The sequence below is a fragment of the Podarcis muralis genome, chromosome 17 (assembly GCF_964188315.1).
Source record: "Podarcis muralis chromosome 17, rPodMur119.hap1.1, whole genome shotgun sequence".
Lineage (NCBI taxonomy): Eukaryota > Metazoa > Chordata > Lepidosauria > Squamata > Lacertidae > Podarcis > Podarcis muralis.
In genome coordinates this window covers 32,164,875-32,189,269 of record NC_135671.1, presented here as the reverse complement: position 1 = coordinate 32,189,269, position 24,395 = coordinate 32,164,875, and the positions used below count along the sequence as shown (strand labels likewise).

Here is a 24,395-nt window from a genome sequence, read left to right as displayed (position 1 = left end):
TGGCTGAAGCAAAGGTACAGCGGGCAGGGCTGGCCCACCTTAGCAGCAAGGTGAGGCAGCTGCCTCGGGTGGCAGGATCCACAGGGACAGCAGATCTGGCCACCAAGCGGATACTCTTCTTGGTGGCCAGATATGCCTCCTCCTCAGCAAACTACCTTCACCGTGGCGCATCTATAGGGCGCCCCTTGTTCCTGGTGTAGATTTTTCTTCCCCGCTCCTTCCGTTTTGTGTTCCGCCTCAGGCGCCGAAACGTCTTGGTCCGGCCCTGACACCAGGCTTCGCCTTGGGCGTTTTCTGCAGCCCGGCTCCTGCTTGCAGGCGGCGCGCGTGTTCCCAACATTAGCCAAGCCAAGACATGGGCGAGGGCGCACGGACGAAAGCAAGCAGGCAGGCAGGCAGGCTGCGCGCTTCTCGCCGCCGCCGCCCTCCCCTCCTTACCCGCTCCGAGAGGGAGTGGCTGGGTGATGTGGAAGGTCGATTGCTGAGGTCTGCAGCGGAAAGGCAGCCCGGGCACACCTTCCTCCTTTCGCCAGGGAGGCTCCGCTCTCGTGCGCGCAAGCCAGGAGCTGCCGCTGCCTCCAAAGACTCCGACATCCGGCTGGGGAGGCGGAGAAGCAACTTCCAGCAGCAGCTGCGGCAGGAAAAGCCCCAAACGGCTCCGCGCCCTCCGCAGCAAAAAAGGTAACTTTGCGTCTTCGTTGTGATTATTTTTGCTTGCTCATTCATCCTGAGGGAGTTGGGAGTGCTGTTTGTTTTTTGCAAGGGGTGGCGGCGAGGCAGCTCCTCCCTGGGAGACCAAAGGCGAGGTGATGCCGAGACAGGGCTTGGGGGGTTGCGTCGCGCAATAGCGCAGCCGGCTTCGGACCTACCCGCCTTCCCTGCGCGCTGGTGGAGAGCCGCCTTGCCCGGGAGAGAAACGCCTCCTTGGAGAGTCTTCGGGCTGGATCCGCCAGGCGCAGCCGGAGGAGAAAAGGCGTTGGTTTTTTTGGGCAACGGAGGCGAGCTCCGGATTAGAGATTCTGTGGGCGCGCGGGTTTTCTCCCCTAATAATAATAATATAATAATAATAATGCGGTTAGTGGGGAATATTTGGGCAGCACGATATAGAGCCCAGGGATAAAGAGATCAGGAACGAATGGCATTGTCTTTATTTTGAAGCTGGGGGTGCGTTGGCCAGCGAGGTTTCCGTGCCACCCCTCTTTTTGGAAAGGATGTAGGAGGGAGATTAATTCTGCCCCTGGACAATGTTGGATCCAGTTCGGCACCTGAGTCAAGAAACAAAGGCAGTGTGGGCTTTACTCCAAAAATGAAGGGGGTATGAGTTGGCCCCTCCTTTTTGAAAAAAAACAAAAAACCAGCCTCTTCTGTGCTTTTGGCAGCAGCCGGGATGTGCAGAGGCCAGCAGGTGACGGTGCTTATCACCTGCTGAATTCAGCCCCATGGTGCATAGAGGTTCACCTGCTGAGTTCTGTCGCGAAAGGCGCAGGAGCAGGACATGCCTGGCCTCTTGTGGTTAGTTGGCAACCGCTTCCTATAGCTAGGAAGGTGGTTTCAGGAAGTTGAACATCTGATGCTCCTGGCAGGTGGCCAGAACTTGCTAGGCAGTAGCAAGCTAAATATGTATGTAAATATATAAGTTCCAGGCAGTGCTCACTGGGGTGGGCAGGGCACCCGCAGAACTGAATGCCTCTTCCTGGCTTTCAGTAATTCAAAGGGGCATTCCCAAAGCCAGGACAGCTTGGGTGGGGTACACAGATAAGCCAATGTAGGTCTAGGTTTATGCATCTTTTTCGTTACCCTATAATGCAATTGACATTTAGGGCTTTGACATTTTAAAATTCCTCATTGAGGTGCTTTCCAGATGTTGTCAACCCCAACCAGCATGGCCAAAGCTCAGGGGTGATGGGGAGAGGTTTTGTAGCCTGGCATAATCTGGAGGGCACCACGATGGGCAAGGCTTGGCTACAGCTTGAGAGCAGTGTTGCCATGCACACATACAAAGGCCACGATGGCAAATTCGAGAAATATTCAATCATTTGTTTATTTGTTTTATTAAAGCCCGACAAAATAAGCCCAAGTCTAAGGCCTTCTTAATAGGTAAAGGAACCCCTGACCATTAAATCCAGTTGTGGACGACTCTGGGGTTGCGGCGCTCATCTCGCTTTACTGGCCGAGGGAGCTGGCGTACAGCTTCCGGGTCATGTGGCCAGCATGACGAACCCGCTTCTGGCGAACCAGAGCAGCGCACGGAAACGCTGTTTACCTTCCCGTCAGAGTGGTACCTATTTATCTACTTGCACTTTGATGTGCTTTCGAACTGCTAGGTGGGCAGGAGCAGGGACCGAGCAACGGGAGCTCACCCCGTCGTGGGGATTCAAACCGCCGACCTTCTGATTGGCAAGCCCTAGGCTCTGGGGTTTAACCCACAGCGCCACCTGCGTCCAAGTCTAAGGCCTTCTTACCCAGGTGTTAAAGCTGCATCTGCACTGTAGCACTTCAGACAGTATGTGAGGTTTTGGAAAACTTGACTACCCATAATAAAAATAAATCCCTGAATGTCCAAAGCCTGCCTGTTGGTCGAGAGGGGGGAGGTGTTCTAACTTAGCATCCTTCTGCTTTTGAATGGAGAAGCATTCTGTCATTCATTCCCCCATCTGCTGGCAGAAGTGGTTGTGGCTGTTTACTAGAAAAGCATGTTGCACCTGCCATGTTCCTGGCGTTGTGATCAGGTTCAAATTAAGCCCTGTTACCGTTTGATAACCATTTGATAAGTTGGGCTACCTGCACAGTACACACTCTCATTTTAACTCACTGCCCCCTCCCTAAATTACGGGGTCCTTGCCGCGGGATCACATTCACCCGGTGCTATACCAGCTGCACTGGCACCCAGTGGAGTACAGGATCAGGTTTAAGGTGCTGGTTTTAACCTTTAAAGCCCTATATGGCCTAGGACCCTCGTACCTACGGGACCACCTCTCCTGGTATGTCCCACGGTGGACTTTACGGTCTTCAAATAAAAACATCTTGGAGATCCTGGGCCACAGGGAGGTTAGGCTGGCCTCAGCCAGAGCCAGGGCTTTTTCGGCGGTGGCCCCAATCTGGTGGAACACTCTGTCACAAGACACTAGGGCCCTGGGGGACTTCCGCAGGGCCTGCAAGACAGAGCTGTTCCACCAGGCCTTTGGCTAAGGCACAGTCTGACCCCCTCTCTCCTTCTGTAATCCTCATAGAACTCTAGCCCAATGGTTGCCATTAATTTGACTCTGAATTGATTTTAGAATGTGTTTCAATTAATTGACTGTGATTTTATGTAAACTGCTATTTTTACTGTTGTTAGCCGCTCTGAGCCCAACTTTGGCTGGGGAGGGTGGGATATAAATAAATTATTATTATTATTATTATTATTATTATTATTATTATTATTAATGCACAGTGGAGCATTCCATTGTCAGTCATAGACAAATGTGCACAGCAGCCTTCAGCTACTTCCTGCCATGGAAGCTATCTGTGGCAATAAGGAAGGCCTGGATTTTGGTTAGACTCCAGCCGTGCAGAGGGAGGGGGTCTGCTTTTCACAGCATGGCCCTGTGACACTTTTTGACACTCAGGTTTTGCCACTGGTTTTTTGCTCAGTGGCAATCCAATTTAATTATCTGCTGTGGAGCTCAGCAGTGTCCTGGGGGAACCAGTCTTAAACGGTTAGCACTAATGACTATGGGCAAGGGTCCACAGTTCCTCTCATCATGGCAAATGTTGTGCTTCCTTCCGGCAAGCAGGATGAACGTCAGACTTCCAGCCTTGGGAGCTGGAGAAGCAGTCAGGGGATTGCCCTGCAGTTGCAAGTCCACAGTTGGAAGCGCACTGGGCTTGCTTTCCTTCTGCACTCCTGAAGCATATGTTGCAAGCTTCTCAGAAGCACAGCAGCCGAAAGTTAAGCCCTGTCCATCATATCCCAGAAAGGAAGGCCAGGTCTTCTAGTTTGGCTTTGCCTTCCTGAAGCCTCCAAGCATCCCCACAACTGCAGCAAGGTAGCATAAAATGTAAGGGGCAATCCTTGTCTCCCTTTCCAGCTCCAGATTTCTATTCTGCCTGTCGGGATCCGGAATCCTCATCAGGCAGTGTGCAGAAACAGTCACACAAAACCGACAATTTAAAATCCACGACCACACCTCTTTTAAATGAGCAGTTAATCAGAATTAACGAAAATCAGATTGAATAAAGGCATCACGAGTGTTTCCATGCTCCGAGTGTGCAACACAATTCTAGCAATGCAAGGGGTTGTTCTCCAAAATGCAGTGTTTTAATCTGGTTTTACCTTGTTTTTGATTTTAATTATTTGTGAATGTTTTAAATACTTGTTTTCAACCCCCCACCCCAATAATTTCTTTCTTTCTTTTCTTTCTTTTCTCTTTCTTTCTTTCTTTCTTCTTTCTTTCTTTCTTTCTTTCTTTCTTTCTTTCTTTCGTAATCCACCTTGAGGTTTTATTACAATCAAGAGGCATGTAAAATAAAAATAGGGACAAGATCCCACCCTTTGGGGTAAGGGGCTTGGTGACCACAAATTTTTGGTCGGCCACCCAAACCAGTAAAAGGTTTTAGACTATGGCTGTAGGATTCAGAAGAGCTAAATGGACAATATGTATCAACGACAGTACAGTCGTACCTTGGTTGTCGAACGCCTTGGTACTCGTCTGTTTTGGCTCCCAAACGCCGCAAACCCAGAAGTGAGTGTTCCGGTTTGCAAACATTTTTCGGAAGCCAAACATTCAGCGTGGTTTCCAAATGAATGCAGGAAGCTCCTGCAGCCAACCAGAAGCTGTGCCTTGGTTTTTGAACGGTCCCTGGAGTCAAACGGACTCCTGGAACAGATTAAGTTCGACAACCAAGGTTCCACTGTACTGTATAACCCTTTGAGATCTGTTGGAAAGACCTGTCTGAAATTCCTTCATTGTGCCATGAGAAATCTCTGAAGGTTCATAGGAGGGCTATCTACATAAATTTCTGCCCACTGGCCCTGAGATTGGCCATATTTAGGCCATATAGTTTGTTCCCTCAGGTATGCTCTCTGAAGGCTTAATTTGGCTGCAGGTGTTTAATATTGTTATAACTGTGTGACTATGTAGCTTTATAGCTGTAGGATTATTTTTAATTGCGTTTCTTGTTGAATTGTTGTACTTAGGTTCCCTTTACTACATCCTGGGCCTCTGTAGAAATGAATGTTGTGCACCAGTTTGGTTATCCTTTTGGTGCTGGGTGAAGACCTCTTAGGTGTTATACTGAGAACAGTTTGGATCTTACTTGGTTCTGGTTTTAATCTCTTTCTGTTGTTTTAAAGTTGGCATTTTTGCTTCTGGTTTTCATTTTTAAAGAATTGTTAGGTGTTCTGGGAGTCGTTCACAGCTGAAGTGTGGGACAGAAATGTGTAGAATTAATTTCAAAACACACACACACAATATATATGTTCAGCTCTTTGAAATGCACTGTTCCCAAGATACTTTGCAAATGCAGATTTACTATTTACGTAGCACTCCCCTATGGTGAAGGGACGCAGGTGGCGCTGTGGGTTAAACCACAGAGCCTAGGATTTGCCGATCAGAAGGTTGGCGGTTCAAATCCCCGTGACGGGGTGAGCTCCCGTTGCTCGGTCCCTGCTCCTGCCTACCTAGCAGTTCGAAAGCACGTCAAAGTGCAAGTAGATAAATAGGTACCGCTCTGGTGGGAAGGTAAACGGCGTTTCCGTGCGCTGCTCTGGTTCGCCAGAAGCGGCTTAGTCATGCTGGCCACGTGACCTGGAAGCTGTACACCGGCTCCCTCAGCCAATAAAGCAAGATGAGCGCCGCAACCCCAGACTCAGCCACAACTGGACCTAATGGTCAGGGGTCCCTTTACCCTACCCCTATGGTGATTTATACATTTTCAGCAGTTCCTAAAAAATGTGAGGATGCTCCAACCAGTATTGTTCCTGCATGTCCTTCTGTTGCCCATAATATATCCAAAGCTGTAGTACAGTATACTTGTAAGTTACTAGATGCTAGAGACAAACAGGGAAGGGCAGATTCATCCCAATCTGCCTGGACCAAATGTTGAATTAGATAGATAATAATTTTTAATAATAATTTTATTATTTATAACCCCCCCCCACCTGGCTGGGGATCTTCTTATGTGCTTGTAGAACAATTTAAACCAGTTCCAACTCTTCTGCCCCACTGGCATTCCTGCTCAATCTCCTTCCCAGATCCCTGCACATAATTTCTGCTTCCAAAAACCATTTCCCCCACCAAATTCACCTTCTCACAATATTCCCCCCCCCCCCTCATTCATATTATGCCACCATTTCAATGTTTCTGCAGCCCAATCCAGAATGCACCTGTTCTCCTGATGATGTGTTGAGCCTCATTTGCAGCTAAGGAGGGTGTTATGTTTTGATGTTCTCACCCTGGCCACCAGGGGTATTGTGTATATATAGTTTTCACTCAGGTCCACGTACGTTAATTTAGGTGGGAAACCCTGGGTTGTTGTGGTTACAATGCTGACAGCCGGCTGCCTATAAAAATAGGCCGGCTGAGCTCTTCAGTCCAGTTCCAGCTTACTATAAAGAACCACTTGGAGTAATCTCTGTGTCGCCTGCTATGTCCACTCACAACTTGATAGAGGAGAACCGTAGGGCTTCTTCCCATCTGCTTTGTTCTGCTCATAGGCGCCGACTCCATGGGGCTTGAGGGGTCCCGAGCCCCCTCAAAAATTCGTTTGGGGGGGCTCTGCCCCCCCAATAATCTCCGGCGCCCCTCCAGCAGAGCGCCATCGCCGCCCCTCCCCCAGCCCAAAATGCACAGGGAGGGGCGGGCTGCATGCCTCCTGCCCTCCCTCCCGAGCAAAAGCTCCACCCAATTTCCTTTGGAGCTGATTAATAGGCGCAGCACGCTCTCCCCTATTCGCTCACGAGGAGGCGGCGCCACTTTATTTGCATATTCATGAGCTTATTTATTATTCATGAGCTTTCCCGGGCCCCCCCAATATTTTTTATAAGTCCGCGTCCCTGGTTCTGCTTCTCCCTGCTTCTCCATGATAAGGCTTTGGGGATAAGGCACAAGAGGGTAAGAGGCAGATGAAGCTGATGGACTACATGGAAATGGCGGAAATGACTGGCAGAATCCGAGACCAGGGAGAAGAGTCGATGGAAGAAGATTGGAAAAAAAATTAAAGTATATTTACAAAAACATTGTAAAATTAATGAATGTTAGAAAGATGCTGGAATGAATTTACATGGTTTTAGCAGAAAGGTTATAAAGAATTAAGTAAAAATGGATTGTTAATGGGTGAAAGTGTAAAATTTGAGGTTGAATTGCGTTAAGATAAATTATGGAACAAAATCTGAGAAAGAGGGAAAGGACTTGCTGAAACAACTAATCGAATTAGAATATAAAAAGGGAGGCGTGAGGAAGTCAAGGAAACAAGTAAATGAAAGATAAAGATATGAAAATACTGGATCTTAGTGTTTTTAAGTGTTTTTGCTTTTTCACTCTTATTGCTTAGCTGTACTGTTTTTGGGTTTTTCTTCTTTTCTCTTTTTTCTTAGTATTGTATTTTTTTATTTTTGAAGTATTGTAATCCTTTTTTCTTATTATTGTCTGCTTTTCTGTTTTCTGTAATTGTTAAACTTTAATAAATATCATTAAAAAAAAAAAGGCACAAGAGGGTAAGTGGTGTGGCAAGAGTGGCACAGTCCAGGTCAGCCCTGGCTCCAAGAGGGTTGCACATACTCTGCTTGCTAGAAAAGGGACTAGCCTATTTTGACAGAGAGCTCACATTTCAAGGTCTCCCTTTCTGTGCTCAGAAGAGAGCAGACCTATTGCTTCATGTTGTTATGGAGGAGCAGGCAGGAAATGAATCCTGCCTGCTCTTTTTGCAATATTGCTTTGCACATAGCCTGAGAAAAAAATAAACCTGCCCTTCTCAGCCTTTCCCTATGCATGTACAGTACTGTTGTAACTTGATTTAGGTGCTGCACTTACGGTACATAGGTTATCTTTTTCTGAATGCTGTTCAGTGTTTGTACTTGGGATTGGAGGCAGAAGAGGAAGTACGTTTTCCTATTAGTGCTCTGTGTGCATAAGAAGCCACAAGTGTCTGCTCTGCTGCAGAATCATATGAGCGTCTCTGGATTCACCAATGGAAGTTGCAAGTTGGTAAGTAAAGGAAAAGGGACCCCTGACCATTAGGTCCAGTCATGACTGACTCTGCGCGTATCTCACTCAATAGGCCGAGGGAGCCAGCATTTGTTCACAGACAGCTTCCGGGTCATGTGGCCAGCATGACTAAGCCGCTTCTGGCGAACCAGAGCAGCACACGGAAACACCATTTACCTTCCCGCCAAAGCGGTACCTATTTATCTACTTGCACTTTGACGTGCTTTCGAACTGCAAGGTTGGCAGGAGCAGGGACCGAGCAACGGGAGCTCACCCCGTCGCAGGAATTCGAACAGCCGACCTTCTGATCAGCTAGTCCTAGGCTCTGTGGTTTAACCCACAGCACCACCCGCGTCCCTTGCAAGTTGGTGGCCTAACCTTATTGGGGGTCCTTGATGAGGAGTTCTCAAATGACCCTAGTTTGTTTCCTTCAAGGCACATCCTCAGACAAGCCAGGAATCATCTTAGGAAAAGGCAAATAATCTTACCACCCATCCCCAGAACTTGCTGTCCTGCCCTGCATGGGGTTTTTTAAAACCCAAATTCAGACTCTGAGAAACTGGAACAGGTGCAAAGCTGTCACTTCTACAGTAGTGAGAACAGGTGGACATAACAGAACCAAATAAATTAGCCAGTAAGTTGCCGTTGGGGTAGAAATAAGATGCAATTACTTTGAGGGAACGTGGGTGGCGCCGTGGGTTGAACCACAGAGCCTAGAACTTGCCGATCAGAAGGTCGGCAGTTTGAATCCCCGCAACGGGGTGAGCTCCTGTTGCTCGGTCCCTGCTCCTGCCAACCTAGCAGTTTGAAAGCACATCAAAGTGCAAGTAGATAAATAGGTACCGCTCCGGCGGCAAGGTAAACAGCGTTTCCGTGTGCTGCTCTGGTTCGCCAGAAGCGGCTTAGTCATGCTGGCCACATGACCTGGCCAATAAAGTGAGATGAGCTCCGCAACCCCAGAGTCAGCCACGACTGGACCTAATGGTCAGGGGTCCCTTTACCTTTACCTTTACTTTGAGGGGAAAGGATAGATTTGAAGGTGCCCACAGCTGCTGGAGTGTGGTGGCAAACTGAATTTCAGTAGGGACAAATACAGCATTCTGCACTTAGGCAAGAAGAACCAGATGCGGGACATTTGGCTTACTGGTTGTACATGTGGAAAGGCTCTAAGGGGTCTAAGTAGACCACAAGCTTAACATGAGTCAACAGTGTGATCAGGGCCGGATTTAGGTTTGTTGAGGCCCTAAGCTACTGACGCGGGTGGCGCTGTGGGTAAAACCTCAGCGCCTAGGGCTTGCCGATCGAAAGGTCGGCGGTTCGAATCCCCGCGGCGGGGTGCGCTCCCGTTGTTCGGTCCCAGCGCCTGCCAACCTAGCAGTTCGAAAGCACCCCCGGGTGCAAGTAGATAAATAGGTACCGCTTACCAGCGGGAAGGTAAACGGCGTTCCGTGTGCTGCGCTGGCTCGCCAGATGCAGCTTGTCACGATGACCACGTGACCCGGAAGTGTCTGCGGACAGCGCTGGCTCCCGGCCTCTTAAGTGAGATGAGCGCACAACCCTAGAGTCTGTCAAGACTGGCCCGTACGGGCAGGGGTACCTTTACCTTTACCTTTAAGCTACTGAAGGTTATGGGGCCCTTTATATGTCCAGCTGTCCTTTGTCAACAACAAATTGTCGCTGTTTTTTTGTGTTGAATATATGATATATGGTAATTTATGGACCTAATAGGCATCTAAAGCTATTTGCACATAACGAATAGGAGCCTACACAACACAAAACACTGTTGCTGTATGTAGGTTTTATTTTATTTGGTTCTTATCTTATATTTTGGAAATGTACATCCAGGGTTTTTTTCCTTTAATTTTTTTGGGGGGCCCCAATAGAGTGGCGCCCTAACCTATAGCTTGCTTAGCTTATACGTAAATCTGGCACTGAGTGTGATGCACAGGCAAAATAAGCTAAAGTAATGCTATTCTAGACTGCATCAACAGATGTATTGTGTCCAGAGCGAGGGAAGTAATGGTGCCTCTGTATTCTGCCTTGGTCAGACCACACCTGGAATACTGTGTCCAGTTCTGGGTGTCACAATTTAAGAAGGATCTTGACAAGCTGGAAAGTGTGCAGACAAGGGCAATCAAGATGATCGAGGGTCTGGAAACCAAGCCTTATGAGGAACGATTGAAGGAGGTCTGGGTATGTTGAGCCTGTAAAAGAGGAGATGGTGTGATGGCCATCTTCACATATCTAAAGGGCTTCCACATGGAAGATGGAGCAAGCTTGTTTTCTCCTGCTCTGGAGGGTAGAACTCAGAACAAATGGCTTCAAATTACAAGGAAGGAGATTCCGAGTAAATATTAGGAAGAACTTTCTGACAGTAAGAGCTGTTTGACATTGTAACAGACTCCCTCGGGAGTTGGTGAACTCTCCCTCATTGGAGGTTTTTAAGCAGAGGTTGGGTGGCCATCTGTCATGGGTGTTTTAGTTGAGATTTCTGCATTGCAGGGAGATGGACAAGATGACTCTTGTGGACCCTTCTAACTCTATGATTTTATGATTCTATGACTCTCTTTGCCTGCCTCTTTCCCTCATTTCATGTACATGTCCTGCTGCTGTTCTTAATAATAATAATAATAATAATAATAATAATAGTTATACCCCGCCCATCTGGCTGGGTTTCCCCAGCCACTCTCGGCAGCTTCCAACAGAATATTAAAATACAACAGTCTATTAAACATTAAAAGCTTCCCTAAACAGGGCTGCCTTCAGATGTCTCCTAAAAGTCTGGTAGTTGTTGTTCTCTTTGACATCTGGTGGGAGGGCGTTCCACAGGGCAGGTGCCGTTACCGAGAGTGGCTGAATCGTGTGTTGTCTTGAGGGGATGCAAAAGATCATTTCAGCTGCGCTCTCTTAGAATTGCAGGCTCAGATCACGGTCTTTTTGAGAATCATTTCATTGAAAGGCAGGATGCAAATAATCTAATTAAACGATAGAGCATTTTGAGTGCACTCGCAGCTGCACGTCGGAGCCCATTCTTTGCATGGAGAAGGCCCTAAGTTTGACCTGAGCATTTTGGGTAGCAGGGCTGAGAAAGTCCTCTGCCTCAGGATTCTGACGGCCACTGCAAGTGCCAAGCTGGATGATGAACCAACATTAGTCTAACTTAGTATAAAACAACGTCATAAGTGCAAAGCACGCAGGACCTGGTTCATCTTTATGCAGACTCATCATACAGTCATTCATGCATTTGCCTAGATTACATAATGTAGTCTGATTATCATCTAAATACTGTACATTTTCCAGCATTCAACCTGTGAGCTCCCAGTGACACTTTGCATGGTGAGGACTAGAGCAACGCATTCCTTTTTTAAAAAAAAACAAACTGTTTTTTAAATAACGCAAGTCTGAGAGGCATCCAGTGAAATTCAGTATTAAATTAGGCACTGTACTGACTTTCTCTTCGGGGTTAAGCAAGAATACCTTTTTAGATATATCACCCGGGTCCCATGAGGGCCCTTGCATTGCAATCCTATACATAGCTGCATAGGAGCAGAGTCCATTGAGTTCAATGGAATTTACTGCCATGTACATTTATATGCCCACAGACTTCAAGAGGCTTCCTGACTTTGGAATTTGGAATTCTGTCCTCTAGAGATTTGGGTTTTGTTTTTAATTTTATCATGTACCGGATGGCAGTGTGATTCTGTAAAGTTTTGGGGTGTTTTTTTTTTACTATTTATTTGTAATTGGACACATCAAACAGCATGCCTCTGGGTTTTTAAAGAGGATGATGTGTGGTTCTGTCACACCAAAGTGCCACAAGAACCCAGTTGGCGCTACAGTAGTTGTGCATTGTTCTTATAACAGATACTCCAAAAACTAATTTTGTTTTTAAAATCATACCTTGTTCTTCCTCCTGAAGGAGCCAGATTTTGTGATAAATGTTACAGCTCTCAGAATGTGTGTTCCTCTTCCCACTATGATTCCTTTGTCCTTGTTTATTTCCCCCCCTCCAGTTTACCTTATCTGTATACGAGAACCCGCCAGTGTGGTGTAGTGGTTAAGAGCGGTAGTCTCGTAATCTGGGGAACCGGGTTCGCGTCTCCGCTCCTCCACATGCAGCTGCTGGGTGACCTTGGGCCAGTCACACTTCTTTGAAGTCTCTCAGCCCCACTCACCTCACAGAGTGTTTGTTGTGGGGGAGGAAGGGAAAGGAGAATGTTAGCCGCTTTGAGACTCCTGAAGGGGAGTGAAAGGCGGGATATCAAATCCAAACTCTTCTTCTTCTTCTTCTTCTCAATCGAAAAGTTAGTTTGTGCTGCCATATGCCAGCGAGTTGCTTACCGTGCAACAGATTTCAAAATCTGTTTCTGGCTTGTAAGAAATAGGATTTCCCCCCCCCCCCAAAAAAAAAAAAAATTTGAGTCCTTCAGACACTACTTGTGTCATGTGTGAAAACTACTAATACAGGACAGAATGTGGAGAAGAAACCTAATGCACGTTCTCAGCAGCACAGGTTTTGCATTTGTTGAGTAAAAAGAAAATACCCCATTTAAACCTTCCCCACCCCAGTTTGTGCTGATGCTGAGATCTCCAACCCCTCTGGCTCCCTGTTCCTCTCTGTGATGTGCAGGAGGTGATGAAGCAGCAAGATTATCACAGCGCTGAGCTGTGCCGTGTTGTTGCCAAGAAAAGACGGATCTGCGTGGCTAGTTAAATTGACTCCCATTCCATACTGCAGCACTTTTCCCGCAGGTTTGTGGCTCTTAAGTAATGTATCTGGGAACACCTCACGAGGAACAGTTAACATCTTACCCGTACTTAAATGTTCTAATTATTACAGTGGTTAATGATTCCATGGGGTGTTCTGCGTGGCTCACATTCAGCAAAAGTTAAAATATTATTCCGTGCTTCACAGTGCTCTAAAAAGCAGCATTTTAAAAAGGTGCATTTGTCCCTTGCACTTTGCTTGAAGAGGAGGGGATGGGTCAGGTCAACGGGTTGGTTGATCCTGAACTTCTCCTGGCAATTGCACAAGCAGAGGACAGAGAACAGTGGGTGCAAGTGAGGTGGTTAAAAGAGCCAATGGAACACAATACATTTGCGAGTTTGGAAGACGGAAAGGTTTGTTTAAATGGTCTTCTAACAAATTCGGCACTTCTCACCAACACTGCATGCGCAAGTCTGTTGAGCCCTTTAGTTTTCCTCTAAAAATACCAGCCACCTCAAGGTAATGCAAGAATCCCTGTGCGAGGTTTATTGTCTACAGTCAAACCTCTGCTCCCGAACACAAAAAACCTGGAAGAAACTGCTCCGGTTTTCTAACGATTTTTGGAAGCCAAACGTCTTCCAAGGCACATTTTTCATTTTTTTCCATTGACTTTGCAGCCAGCCATTGACCCTCGGTTTTTGAACTTTTCGGAAGCCGAACGGTCTTCCGGAATGGATTAAGTTCAAAAACCGAGGTTCCACTGTACAATGATCTGTGTTGATGACGTAGCAGATTGCTCTTCGTCTCACATTTATTTATTTCATTACATTCACGTCTTGCCTTTCTTCCAGAAAGCCGGGGGTGGTGTTCTGCCCCCTCCCATTTTATGCTTACAATAACCTATGAGGGAGGTTAGACTGGGAGCTGGGAGCTGGCCCAAGAAATGGCCCGGCGAAGATTTGAACCTGGGTCTCCTCAGTCCTCATCTGATGCTCTCGCCACTATTGTTGGCTGTTTTCATCAATACTAGACTCATCTTTTCAGACTCAGGATGGATTTAGGCACATAAAAAAAGCGTTTCAGGAAAACAGATTGTAAACCTCATAGTGGAAACTCAAATTGGCAAAAGACAGGACTCCACAGTGCTCTCTGGTGTCACAGTGTTATAACATATATAAAATGCTTTTTCTTTACTAATGTAGCTGAGTCCATGTCTCTCCTTGTCTCATTTCCTCAGCCTATTTCCCCCCCACTCACCCAGTTTGTAGCCTCCCTCCCTTCCTTCAAGCCCTCTCTTGTCTTACATGCCTCTCTTTCATTCCTTCTCCTTCTTTCTTCTCTGCATTCTACCCCTCAGTCAGTTTCTGCAATGCTCTGGGTGTTAACTATATTAATTATAGGTAAAGGACCCCTGACAGTTAGGTCCAGTCGCAAACGACTCTGGGGCTGCGACGCTCATCTCGCTTTACAGGCCGAGGGAGCCGGTGTACAGCCGGTGGCCAGCATGACTAAGCCGCTTCTGGCGAACCAGAGCAGCGCACGGAAACGCCGTTTACCTTCCCGCTGGTGTGGTACCTATTAAACTACTTGTACTTTGACGTGTTTTCGAACTGCTAGGTTGGCAGGAGCAGGGACCGAGCAACAGGAGCTCACCGCGTCACTGACCTTCTGATCGGCAGGCCCTGGGCTCCGTGGTTTAGACCACAGCACCACATATATACATATGCATATAAGAGGATACCCATATTGTTTTGATTTTGAAGATGAATGGCTTAGGATAGGGACAGTCAATGGTGATTTTATTCTTAATAGAAAAATGGTAAAAAATCTTAACATTTCCCTGCTTCCTCCCCCCACTCACCCCCACCCCAGATTCAGAATACATTAGGATTTAAATTGGTTTGGTTCCGGTTCAGGCCAATGAAGCTTTCCTAACAAATTTAGAACACAGAATCATTTCAGTATAAAACACGTCATTCATATTTACTTATTTATTTATTCATTCATTGCACTTACAGCTCATCCGACACCAAATGCCCCAGGGCAGGTTGCAAGAAGATCCTAATTAAAAATAAGTATAATTGACATTAAATGAAACCATAAATAATGATGCTGATTTGCCTCCAACATTTCTCCAATGAAGATAGGGGTGTCCTAGGAAAAAGTGGGACATTTCAGAATAAAATAAGTAGCTGAAACGGCTTCTGTAAATCCAGGACTATCCCTGGAATATAGGGACACTTGGAGGGTCTGTCAGAGATGTGGAGTGACTTTTATGAAGTGATAATGAAAGTGAACCAGGAATACTTAGAAACTGAATCTGGGTTCTCACATACAAAACATATGAAAGGATTCTTGCAGTGCAGAGATGATTTAGTGGCAAACTGGTAGTAAAATGTGAAGTGCAAAGTATCTTATCTCATTCTTGTCAATCAGTAGAACTACTGGTAGCTGAGTCCTTCTATTCAGCTGGTTATTTAGATGAATCTTAGTATGAGGGATTTAGTTGGTAAGAGTCGATTCCAAACTTAAAACTTGTGGGGGAACTCAATGCAGAATTCAGGGCTAGAGGCTGCCTGTGTCCCAGGTTTTCTTTGGCCCTGAACTGGATTTGTTTCTGTTCAGAAACGCTGGAATCAGTAGGCCTGGGTGCTGATCAAACTTGGGGAACTGGAAAGGTAGCTTTTCTGAGCAGCACTTTGCCACAGAGAGCTAAACCTGTCAGGCTGGTTGGATTGCATGTCTGCGCTATGGGAAGCCTGCCCAGAGAGGAAGGACCAGGTAAGGCTCAGGTGTATCAGTGCGCTCATGCATCTGCATCACTAGCATACTGGGAAGGCTGGCTAGCCTAAAATATAACTGCGAGTAGACAGTAATGGATAAGAAGATTTAATAGTTCAATAATTATTATTTGGACCCAGGGCCGGATTTAGGTTTGATGAGGCCCTAAGCTACTGAAGGTAATGGGGCCCTTTATATGTCCAGCTGTCCTTCAGTATGCCCATTACCTTTCTAGTGAGAGAAAGTCTGTTAGCTCTCTCTCTTCCAGTTCTTCTTCACCTTGCTGTTCACCCCTCAGTTCTTCCCAACTTTTGTCTTCAGAACTATGCCCCTCTGCAAACCACTGTTCCAAATCTATACTGTCCTGCTCCCGGGCAGCTTCAGGATCCTGGTCAGGGGGAGGGGGAGGCTCCCAGCGTTCCTCCTCAGAGCAGTACTCCTCAGCCTGGTCTCTGACACCAAGTGAAGATGCCTGGGCACCAAGATGGTGCGTGATGTCTCCACCATCTAGAGCAGTGTTTCCCAACCTTGGGCCTCCAGCTGTTTTTGAACTACAATTCCCATCATCCTTGACCACTGGTCTTGCTAGCTAGGGATGATGGGAGTTGTAGTCCAAAAACAGCTGGAGGCCCAAGGTTGGGAAACACTGATCTAGAGGTGCATGCCTGGGGATCCTTGGATCTTGACTGCTTTCACCCACCCTGTAGAACTCTGTCAGTTACATTTTATCTGCACAATCAGAATGAATTTCAGGAACCCCAAAATCGTATTGAAAGATAAGACTTTTGTGCCGTCTGGCCCCAAAAGGAAACTAGACATTCTGTTTTGGTGGCTGTAAATGTAGTTCAAGGAGCCATTTTGCGCCCAGCTTATATATCTGAGTTTCCAACACTGGCCAGTGACTCTGTTCACAAACAGCCATCAGTCAATACCTTTCCCTGAGGCAGTGGAGGTGAGGCTTTGCCTAAGGAGAAGCAGTATAAAAAAAGGTAAAGGACCCCTGACAGTTAAGTCCAGTTGCAAACGACTCTGGGGTTGCGGCGCTCATCTTGCTTTACAGGCTGAGGGAGCCGGTGTTTGTCCACAGGCAGCTTTCCGGGTCATGTGGCCAGCGCTTCTGGTGCAACGGAATACCGTGATGGAAGCCAGAGCTCTTGGAAATGCCGTTTATCTTCCCGCTGCAATGGTACCTATTTATCTACTTGCACTGGTGTGCTTTCGAACTGCTAGGTTGGCAGGAGCTGGGACCGAGCAACGGGAGCTCACCCCGTTGCGGGGATTCGAACCGCTGACCTTCTGATCAGCAAGCCCAAGAGGCTCAGTGATTTAGACCACAGCGCCACCCGTGTCCCGGAGGAGAAGCAGTATAGTGACAGCTAATTTCATAAAGAAACATTCTGTTATACCTGAGCAGGGTTCTCCTCATCTTCCAACTGTCTTAGGTGGCCGTAGTCATGCCAGGGTGGGGCTCCTTCTGGGTGGATGTTCAAACACAGCTGTTTGCTATTTAGGATGTGTCGAGATGTGTCATAGTTTGGAGGGGGGGGTTGCACTCGCTTTCACAACAGGGAAGAACTCGGTGACTCCTTCTGTGTGCTTTCTTAGCCTGAGGTGACACACCTGAAGAGGGATTCCGGATGTGGTTAGGGACTGGAGCTTTACTGCTCCGCCCTGTCAGAAGGAGGTGGCCGCCTCTGCCTCCTGGATTTCTGCACTGTTTGGTCTGCAAAGAGAAGAGGAAGAGAGGCTGCTTCTTGCACCAGCAGCTGTTGAAATGGGTCTGTTTCTCTGTGTGTGAATATGTGCGTGTCAGGGGGAAGTAGACTCTGCTTTGGATTTGACAATCTACGTAACTTAAACGGGAAGTCCAAAGGCTGACAAACCAGTGTAAGTAAAGTAATGTATTTGCTAGGGGCAACCCAAGGGCACAATGCAGTGTGCAAGCTTTAGATTTGCACAGTATGCTTCTTGAGCGTAAAGTTGTTGGGTTTTTAAAATAGTTTTTCTTAAGGCTTGGCGTTCGGGGGGGACGGGGACCCAAAGCACATGTTTCTAAATGAGGACACGGCTTTAAAAGTTCTTGACTGCACAGGTAAGTCCTGTTGGATTCAGTGGGGCTTAAAGGGAAAGGGACCCCTGACCATTAGGTCCAGTCGTGACCAACTCTGGGGTTGCGGTGTTCATCTCGCTTTACTGGCCAAGGGAGCCGGCATACAGCTTCTGGGTCATGTGGCCAGCATGACTAAGCCACTTCTGGCGAACCAGAGCAGCGCACGGAAACGCCGTTTACCTTCCTGCCGGAGTGGTACCTATTTATCTACTTGCACTGTGACGTGCTTTCGAATTGCTAGGTTGGCGGGAGCTGGAACCGAGCAACGGGAGCTCACCCCGTCGCGGGGATTCGAACCGCCGACCTTCCGATCGGCAAGTCCTAGGCTCTGTGGTTTAACCCACAGCACCACCTGCGTCCCTCAGTGGGGCTTACTCCCAGGTAAATGGGAGTAAGGTTTGGAGCCCTCTTTACAGGTGTGAACAGAATTGCAGCCATCAATAGGATGGATGCGGTTTTTTTGTGGTAAGGTGGGGTGGGGAATGCCAGCCCCCCCCCCCCCGGGCCTTCCTCAGCACCCTTCCCAGGCCACAACCCTCACTGCCCCTCCTTGAGTGTTTCTGCCTGCCTGGAATATGTCCTTGAACTTGGATAATGGCTCTTGCCTGCCCGGATGAAGGATGGAGGCTGGTGTCTGTAGAAACGAGGCCAGGCCACCGTGCAAATGTCAAATTTGCATGCATTGTTCTGGCCACTTTCACATCTGGCCCTGCAGAGAGAGCTTATATTAGAAAAGGTGGAGATCAGTGCTTTTTTCTGGGGGTTCTCAAGCATACACAGTACTGGCACTTTCTCTCCCCCCCCCAAAAAAAATGTTAAAAGTGTGTCACTTACTGTAAAAACTTCATGCATCTGTTTCCCTAAAATAACAGAAAGCACTGGTGGAGATTAATTCTAGAGAGCATGCTAGGCACAAAACTGTAGAAACCAAATAGGGTGGCACTATTTACTGCTTTGGTAGGGACGCGGGTGGCGCTGTGGTCTAAACCACAGAGCCTAGGACTTGCCGATCAGAAGGTCAGGGGTTTGAATCCCGGCGACAGGGTGAACTCCTGTTGCTCAGTCCCTGCTCCTGCCAACCTAGCAGTTTGAAAGCACGTCAAAGTGCAAGTAGATAAATAGATACCGCTCCGGCAGGAAGGTAAACGGTGTTTCCGTGCACTGCTCTGGTTCGCCAGAAGCAGCTTAGTCATGCTGGCCACATGACCCGGAAGCTGTCTGCGGACAAACGCCAGCTCCCTCAGCCTATAGAGTGAGATGAGCACCGCAACCCCAGAGTCGTCCACGACTGGACCTAACGGTCAGGGGTCCCTTTACCTATTTAGTGCTTTGAGGCAGAGGTGCTGCCTCGGGCCCAATGTTGTGGGGGCTCAGCGCCATGCCACACGTTTGACCTTGCACACCTGTGACGTCGTATATTTTGGTTCTCCTGTCATTTCGGAAGGTATGGGTAGGTTTCATTTTAAACGTGAACTGAACTGAATTTATCCCCGTTCCCAGTAGAACACCTGCCTTGACCTGTAAGTAAGTCTGCAGATATCATAGCCAGCCACAGGATGTGATCTAAAGACTCACACAGATTGGCCCCAGCTCTTTTCTCTGACTGATGGCCCTGGTTTTTGTCCCTGGCTGCCTATGACCTTCCAGAGCAGGGATCGGCAAACTTTTTCAGCAGGGGGCCGGTTCACTGTCCCTCAGACCTTGTGGGGGGCCAGACTATATTTTTAAAAAAATAATGAATGAATTCCTATGCACACTGCACATATTTTATTTGTAGTGCACAAAAAACAGGAAAAACAACACAATATATGGGGAGAGAAAGCAAATATGAGAGCGTGGCAGGCTATACGTGGCCAAGATGGCGGCTGCTCCCAGAGGGATTGACCAAGCAGGTGGCAGGGTCCACGGACCGGATTTACGAGCCTGGTGGGCCGCATCTGGCCCCTGGGCCTTAGTTTGCTGACCCATATTCCAGAGTGTTCAGTCTTCGGGGTTATAACGCAACCTGACACATTGCTCTAAGATTATAGCCGCAGGGACAATGGGAGTCACTAGGTGTGGGCATGTTCCTTTGCAAGAATCGATGGCAGATTGCCCAGAGCTAGTTATGCAGGTGTTGCTCTTTTATTGCCACCAATGGCATGATGCTCTCTCTATCTCCTACCACAATCCCTATGTCTACTGCCAACAACTATGGATTGAACCATGTGAAGGGCAGGGGAACAAGTGATGCTGTTTTGGGACACTTCCTTTTAATCAAAGCTTCAGAACAGAGTCTGTGAGTTCTGCCGGCTTTAAGATTTGAGAGGAGGGGGGTCAGGCAATGCCCCCTCGGTGGGCCCCCTCCTACAAGAGGCATGCATACCATGGCCGTAGCCAGGATTTATGTTGGGGGGGGGCGCAGGACACCCACCTGCCACCATCCTCTGCCTGGCTCTGTCTAGCAGATTCGGAATGAAATGTCTCAACAACAGTTGTTTTAAATGGGTGGGGTATAAATACATTCGTACCTCGGAAGTTGAACGGAATCCGTTCCGGAAGTGTGTTTGACTTCCAAAACGTTTGGAAACCAAGGTTGGTTTCCGATTGGCTGCAGGAAGCTCTTGCAGCCAATCGGAAGCTGCAGAAGCCACATCAGATGTTCGGGTTCCAAAGAACATTCCCAAACCGGAACACTCACTTCCAGGTTTGCAGTGTTCAGGAGCCAAAACGTTCAAGTCGCAAGGCGTTTGTCAACCAAGGTTCAACTGTATAATAATAATAATAACAACAACAAGAACAAGAACAACAATAATAAGTTGTTAACTTTCTTTTGACCCCAAGTGCTCAGGAAAAAATCTGTCAGACACTTCAGTCAATTGAAAACTAGTAAGTTTTTTTTAAAAATTAACGTCAGGGAGTACCTTTTATGCAGTTAATGAGTATATTTTGCAAAATTACAAAGCACATTCACCTTTTTAAACCCTACTTTAAAAAAATCTAAACTAAAACAAGTTTTATTGGATTAGCTGAAAACCTTTCACAACATTATCCAGTGACCTCAGCAAGCATTTCAATTTCAGTTATTCTGATACTTTGAGTTAATTTTTTTTATTTATTTACTTGATGGGGTGGGCAGCTGCACCCGGTACACACGGCCCCCCTTCTATGCCCATGATGCATACTGTAGGGTTGCCATATTTCAGAAAGTGAAATTCTGGACACATATGTTGAGTTGAGGGTTTGGGGCAAAATTGGGTGGGTGGTTGATCTGTTTTTTTAAGAAAACCAGCAAAAAAACCCCACCCCACTTCTGGCATGGGTTGCCATACGCCTGGGTTTTCCTGGACAATTAAAGCAGTTCCCAAAAATTCTGCCTGGACACAATTTTTGACGGCCGAATAACAATGATGTCCAGAAAATTCTGGACGTATGGCAGCCCTAGAAAACTGAGGCTTCCCTCTCTGCATTAATCCTGATCTTCTTGGGTACCTCATGTAAAGTGCCACTCCTGAAGCAGTGAGCAATTTGGTCAAACTCAAGGGCCAAACAGAAGCCTTGACTCTCTGGAGCTGGTTTTCTCTGTGAGCTCTGGAGAGAGCGGTGGGAATTTGACCCTTGGAGTTTGAACTGCCTTCCTCTCGTCTCACAGATGGCCTCTGCAAATGACACCCGGCAGGCGCCCAAAGATGCCGCCGACCAGAATTTTGACTACATGTTCAAGCTGCTGATCATCGGCAACAGCAGCGTAGGCAAGACGTCGTTCCTCTTCCGATACGCTGACGACTCCTTCACTTCGGCCTTCGTCAGTACTGTGGGCATCGACTTCAAGGTCAAGACTGTCTACAGGAATGAAAAGAGAGTCAAGCTGCAGATCTGGGTAAGAAACCATTCTTGGCGAGGGGTGCAGAGAAACATGGCCAGTTATATGTATCCTATGCAGTAAATGGGATGTGGGTGGTGCTGTGGGTTAAAACACAGAGCCTAGGGCTTGCCGATCAGAAGGTCGGCGGTTCAAATCCCCACAACGGGGTGAGCTCCCATTGCTCGGTCCCTGCTCCTGCCAACCTAGCAGTTCGAAAGCACATCAAAGTGCAAGTAGATAAGTAGGTACCGCTTTGGCGGGAAGGTAAACGGCGTTTCCGTGCGCTGCTCTGGTTCGCCAGAAGCTGCTTAGTCCTGCTGGCCACATGACCCGGAAGCTTTCTGCGGACAAACGCCGGCAGAAACATCTCGCCAATAAAGCGAGATGAGTGCCGCAACCCCAAAGTCGGTCACGACTGGACCTAATGGTCAGGGTTCCCTTCACCTTTTTTATGCAGTAAATACATCAAATTAAATTTCTATTCCAATCCCAGGCAATCCAAGTCCTGCAGGTGTCCCTTCTTTTGCTAGGCTGCAGGAGTGAGAAGGAACAAAGTGGGGAGCAACCGATAGAACTATGGTTCAGCCACACTTCTGCCTTCAGAGACCTCTGGCGGCATTGCCACCCCCACTCGGGTGTATTTTGGCAGTCATAAGGACTAGAAACTTGCACTTACAAAAACGAAAAGTGAGGTTCTCATCTGAATTCTGTGCTCCAGCAGAATATTGGCTTCTCTCTCCACTTGCAGACTGACCATGGTGTGCATTACATGGCATGGGTGTCCTGAATAGGATGCGAGCAGATATTATGGAAGCGCAAATTGTACCTTCTTCTATTTTTGATTTTTAGTGTCTTGATTCAGTCAGGTTTGTAGCCCTCTGCTTCCTTTGAACCCTTGAATCCAAGCACTGAGGTGGCTAGCTTTTTGGTCCACTCCTCGGGAGATGTTTTTGCTTCGCTATGCCATCAGCTCTGGCTATTCCTGGGCTCAGAGTGCAGCTTGTCAGCTCCATGTTTCCTTGCTTCATCCTCAAGTTTCTCTCCAGCCAGAGTGCTGGAAGCAAGTGCACATGGGGAAAGGCACTGGCTTGTGTGCCAGCACTGCTGCTTCACTCATCTGGGTGTGCCACTGAAAGGTGACATGTATGATGGGCTAACAGAGTACAACTCTTGAAGGTGTCTGATGATGTAGGACTTTAGGCTGCATGGGCTCTCATGTGCCACTGAGCTATAGAGAAAAGCCAGAGTTCATCAACGTCCCAGGCCATATCAGCACTCTAGATTTAAACCTGGTCTCACAATAGCAAAACAACAAAAACGGAAAGTTCAATTGGCTGCCATTCTCTACAGGCACAGTGCAATTCCGTTCGTCTTCCCAGCAACTATATAGTGAAACTATATAGACTCACACTGTGCCTGTAGAGAATGGCGGCCAACTGAACTTTCCGTTTTTACACAAGGTTCAGACTATGTGCCACACTAGTTTTGTGTGCCTCCATAAAAAAGGTAAAAGGTAAAGGACCCCTGGACGGTGAAGTCCAGTCAAAGGCGACTATGGGGTTGCGGCGCTCATCTCGCTTTCAGGCCGAGGGAGCCGGTGTTTGTCCACAGATAGCTTTCCGGGTCATGTGGCCAGCGCTTCTGGCGCAACAGAATACGGTGATGGAAGCCAGAGTTCTTGGAAACGCCATTTATCTTCCCGCTGCAATGGTACCTATTTATCTACTTGCACAGGTGTGCTTTCGAACTGCTAGGTTGGCAGGAGCTGGGACAGAGCAACGGGAGCTCACTCTGTTGCAGGGATTCGAACCGCCAACCTTCTGATCGGCAAGCCCAAGAGGCTCAGTGGTTTTGACCACAGCGCCACCCACATCCAGCCAGGTGTCCCCAGTCCAGGTTTGGGAGAGAGATGACATAACAGGAAGACATAACCCTGCAATAAGTAAATAAAATTTAAAAATGGAACGTGTCTGTTTAGCTAGAAAGGTTGTGTGCTTGTGGAAGTCTCCAGTGACGACCATCGCCAGTACTGAATACAATGTCCTATCTTCTGGTGGAGCAGGAAATTGCTGGCAGCATCCAAAGGTCTACACTGGCTTCCTCTTTATTTGGACTTTGAGCGTGCACCAACCCTGAAAAGTCAGAGTAGGTTACAGCATTTTTTAAAAAAACCCAACTCAACAAAGTGCTCCCCTACTGATAAAACCAAATTCAGGAGAAGGAGTCTGTCCCAGACCTCAAAAAGCTGAACCACATATAAAACTGTGATATTTCTGTTGGAAGATGCTCAGACTTTAGGGTTTGTGGGGGAAGAGAACTCCAGACCTGAAGAGGGTCTCTCTGCATATCTTCTGCATGTCTTGACATGGCACCATTCTCCACGGTCCATAGTGACCATGATGAGAGTGAAACAACTGCAGCATGTCCACAACTGAGCAAACCTTCTGGTCCAAGTGTCTTGGGCCCAGCTGAACCACTGCCAAGGCTCAAGTGACTTGGCCTGCACCTTGTCTTGTTTCCGTTGTTTGTTGACATCTGTCTGCCTTCAGAGACAATGGAGTGTGCCTCCGGGGGTGAAGTCAAACCGCTGCGTTAGGAGCACGGAAGTGCCCTCTTCGGGGTGCAAGGCTGGGCAGTGTGTCTGGAGGTCCTGGGCTGCCGAGACAACAAGCCCCTGCTCTCGGCCTTACTGATGTGGTCCAAAGGAAAGCAGGGCAATACGTTTGGCACCAACTTGGCTGCAGGAGTTTCTGGAAGGTGGCGTAC

At 47.7% G+C, this 24,395-nt stretch overlaps 1 protein-coding gene across 2 annotated transcripts in view; it reads left to right on the top strand.

The window, feature by feature from the left end:
- Window positions 1–444: 444 nt before the first annotated feature.
- The window catches only part of RAB3D (RAB3D, member RAS oncogene family), a 36,135-nt gene continuing 12,184 nt past the window's right edge, over window positions 445–24,395 (top strand). Inside the window, exons 1-2 of one of the 2 annotated variants that reach the window (XM_028712483.2) lie at window positions 445–681; window positions 21,417–21,644. In XM_028712483.2, coding sequence (XP_028568316.2) covers window positions 21,417–21,644 — 228 coding nt within the window. In that variant the 5' untranslated portion in view covers window positions 445–681. Of the gene's footprint in view, window positions 682–17,392; window positions 17,563–21,416; window positions 21,645–24,395 lie in introns of those variants that run through there. The other variant, XM_028712484.2, reaches the window with a different exon arrangement.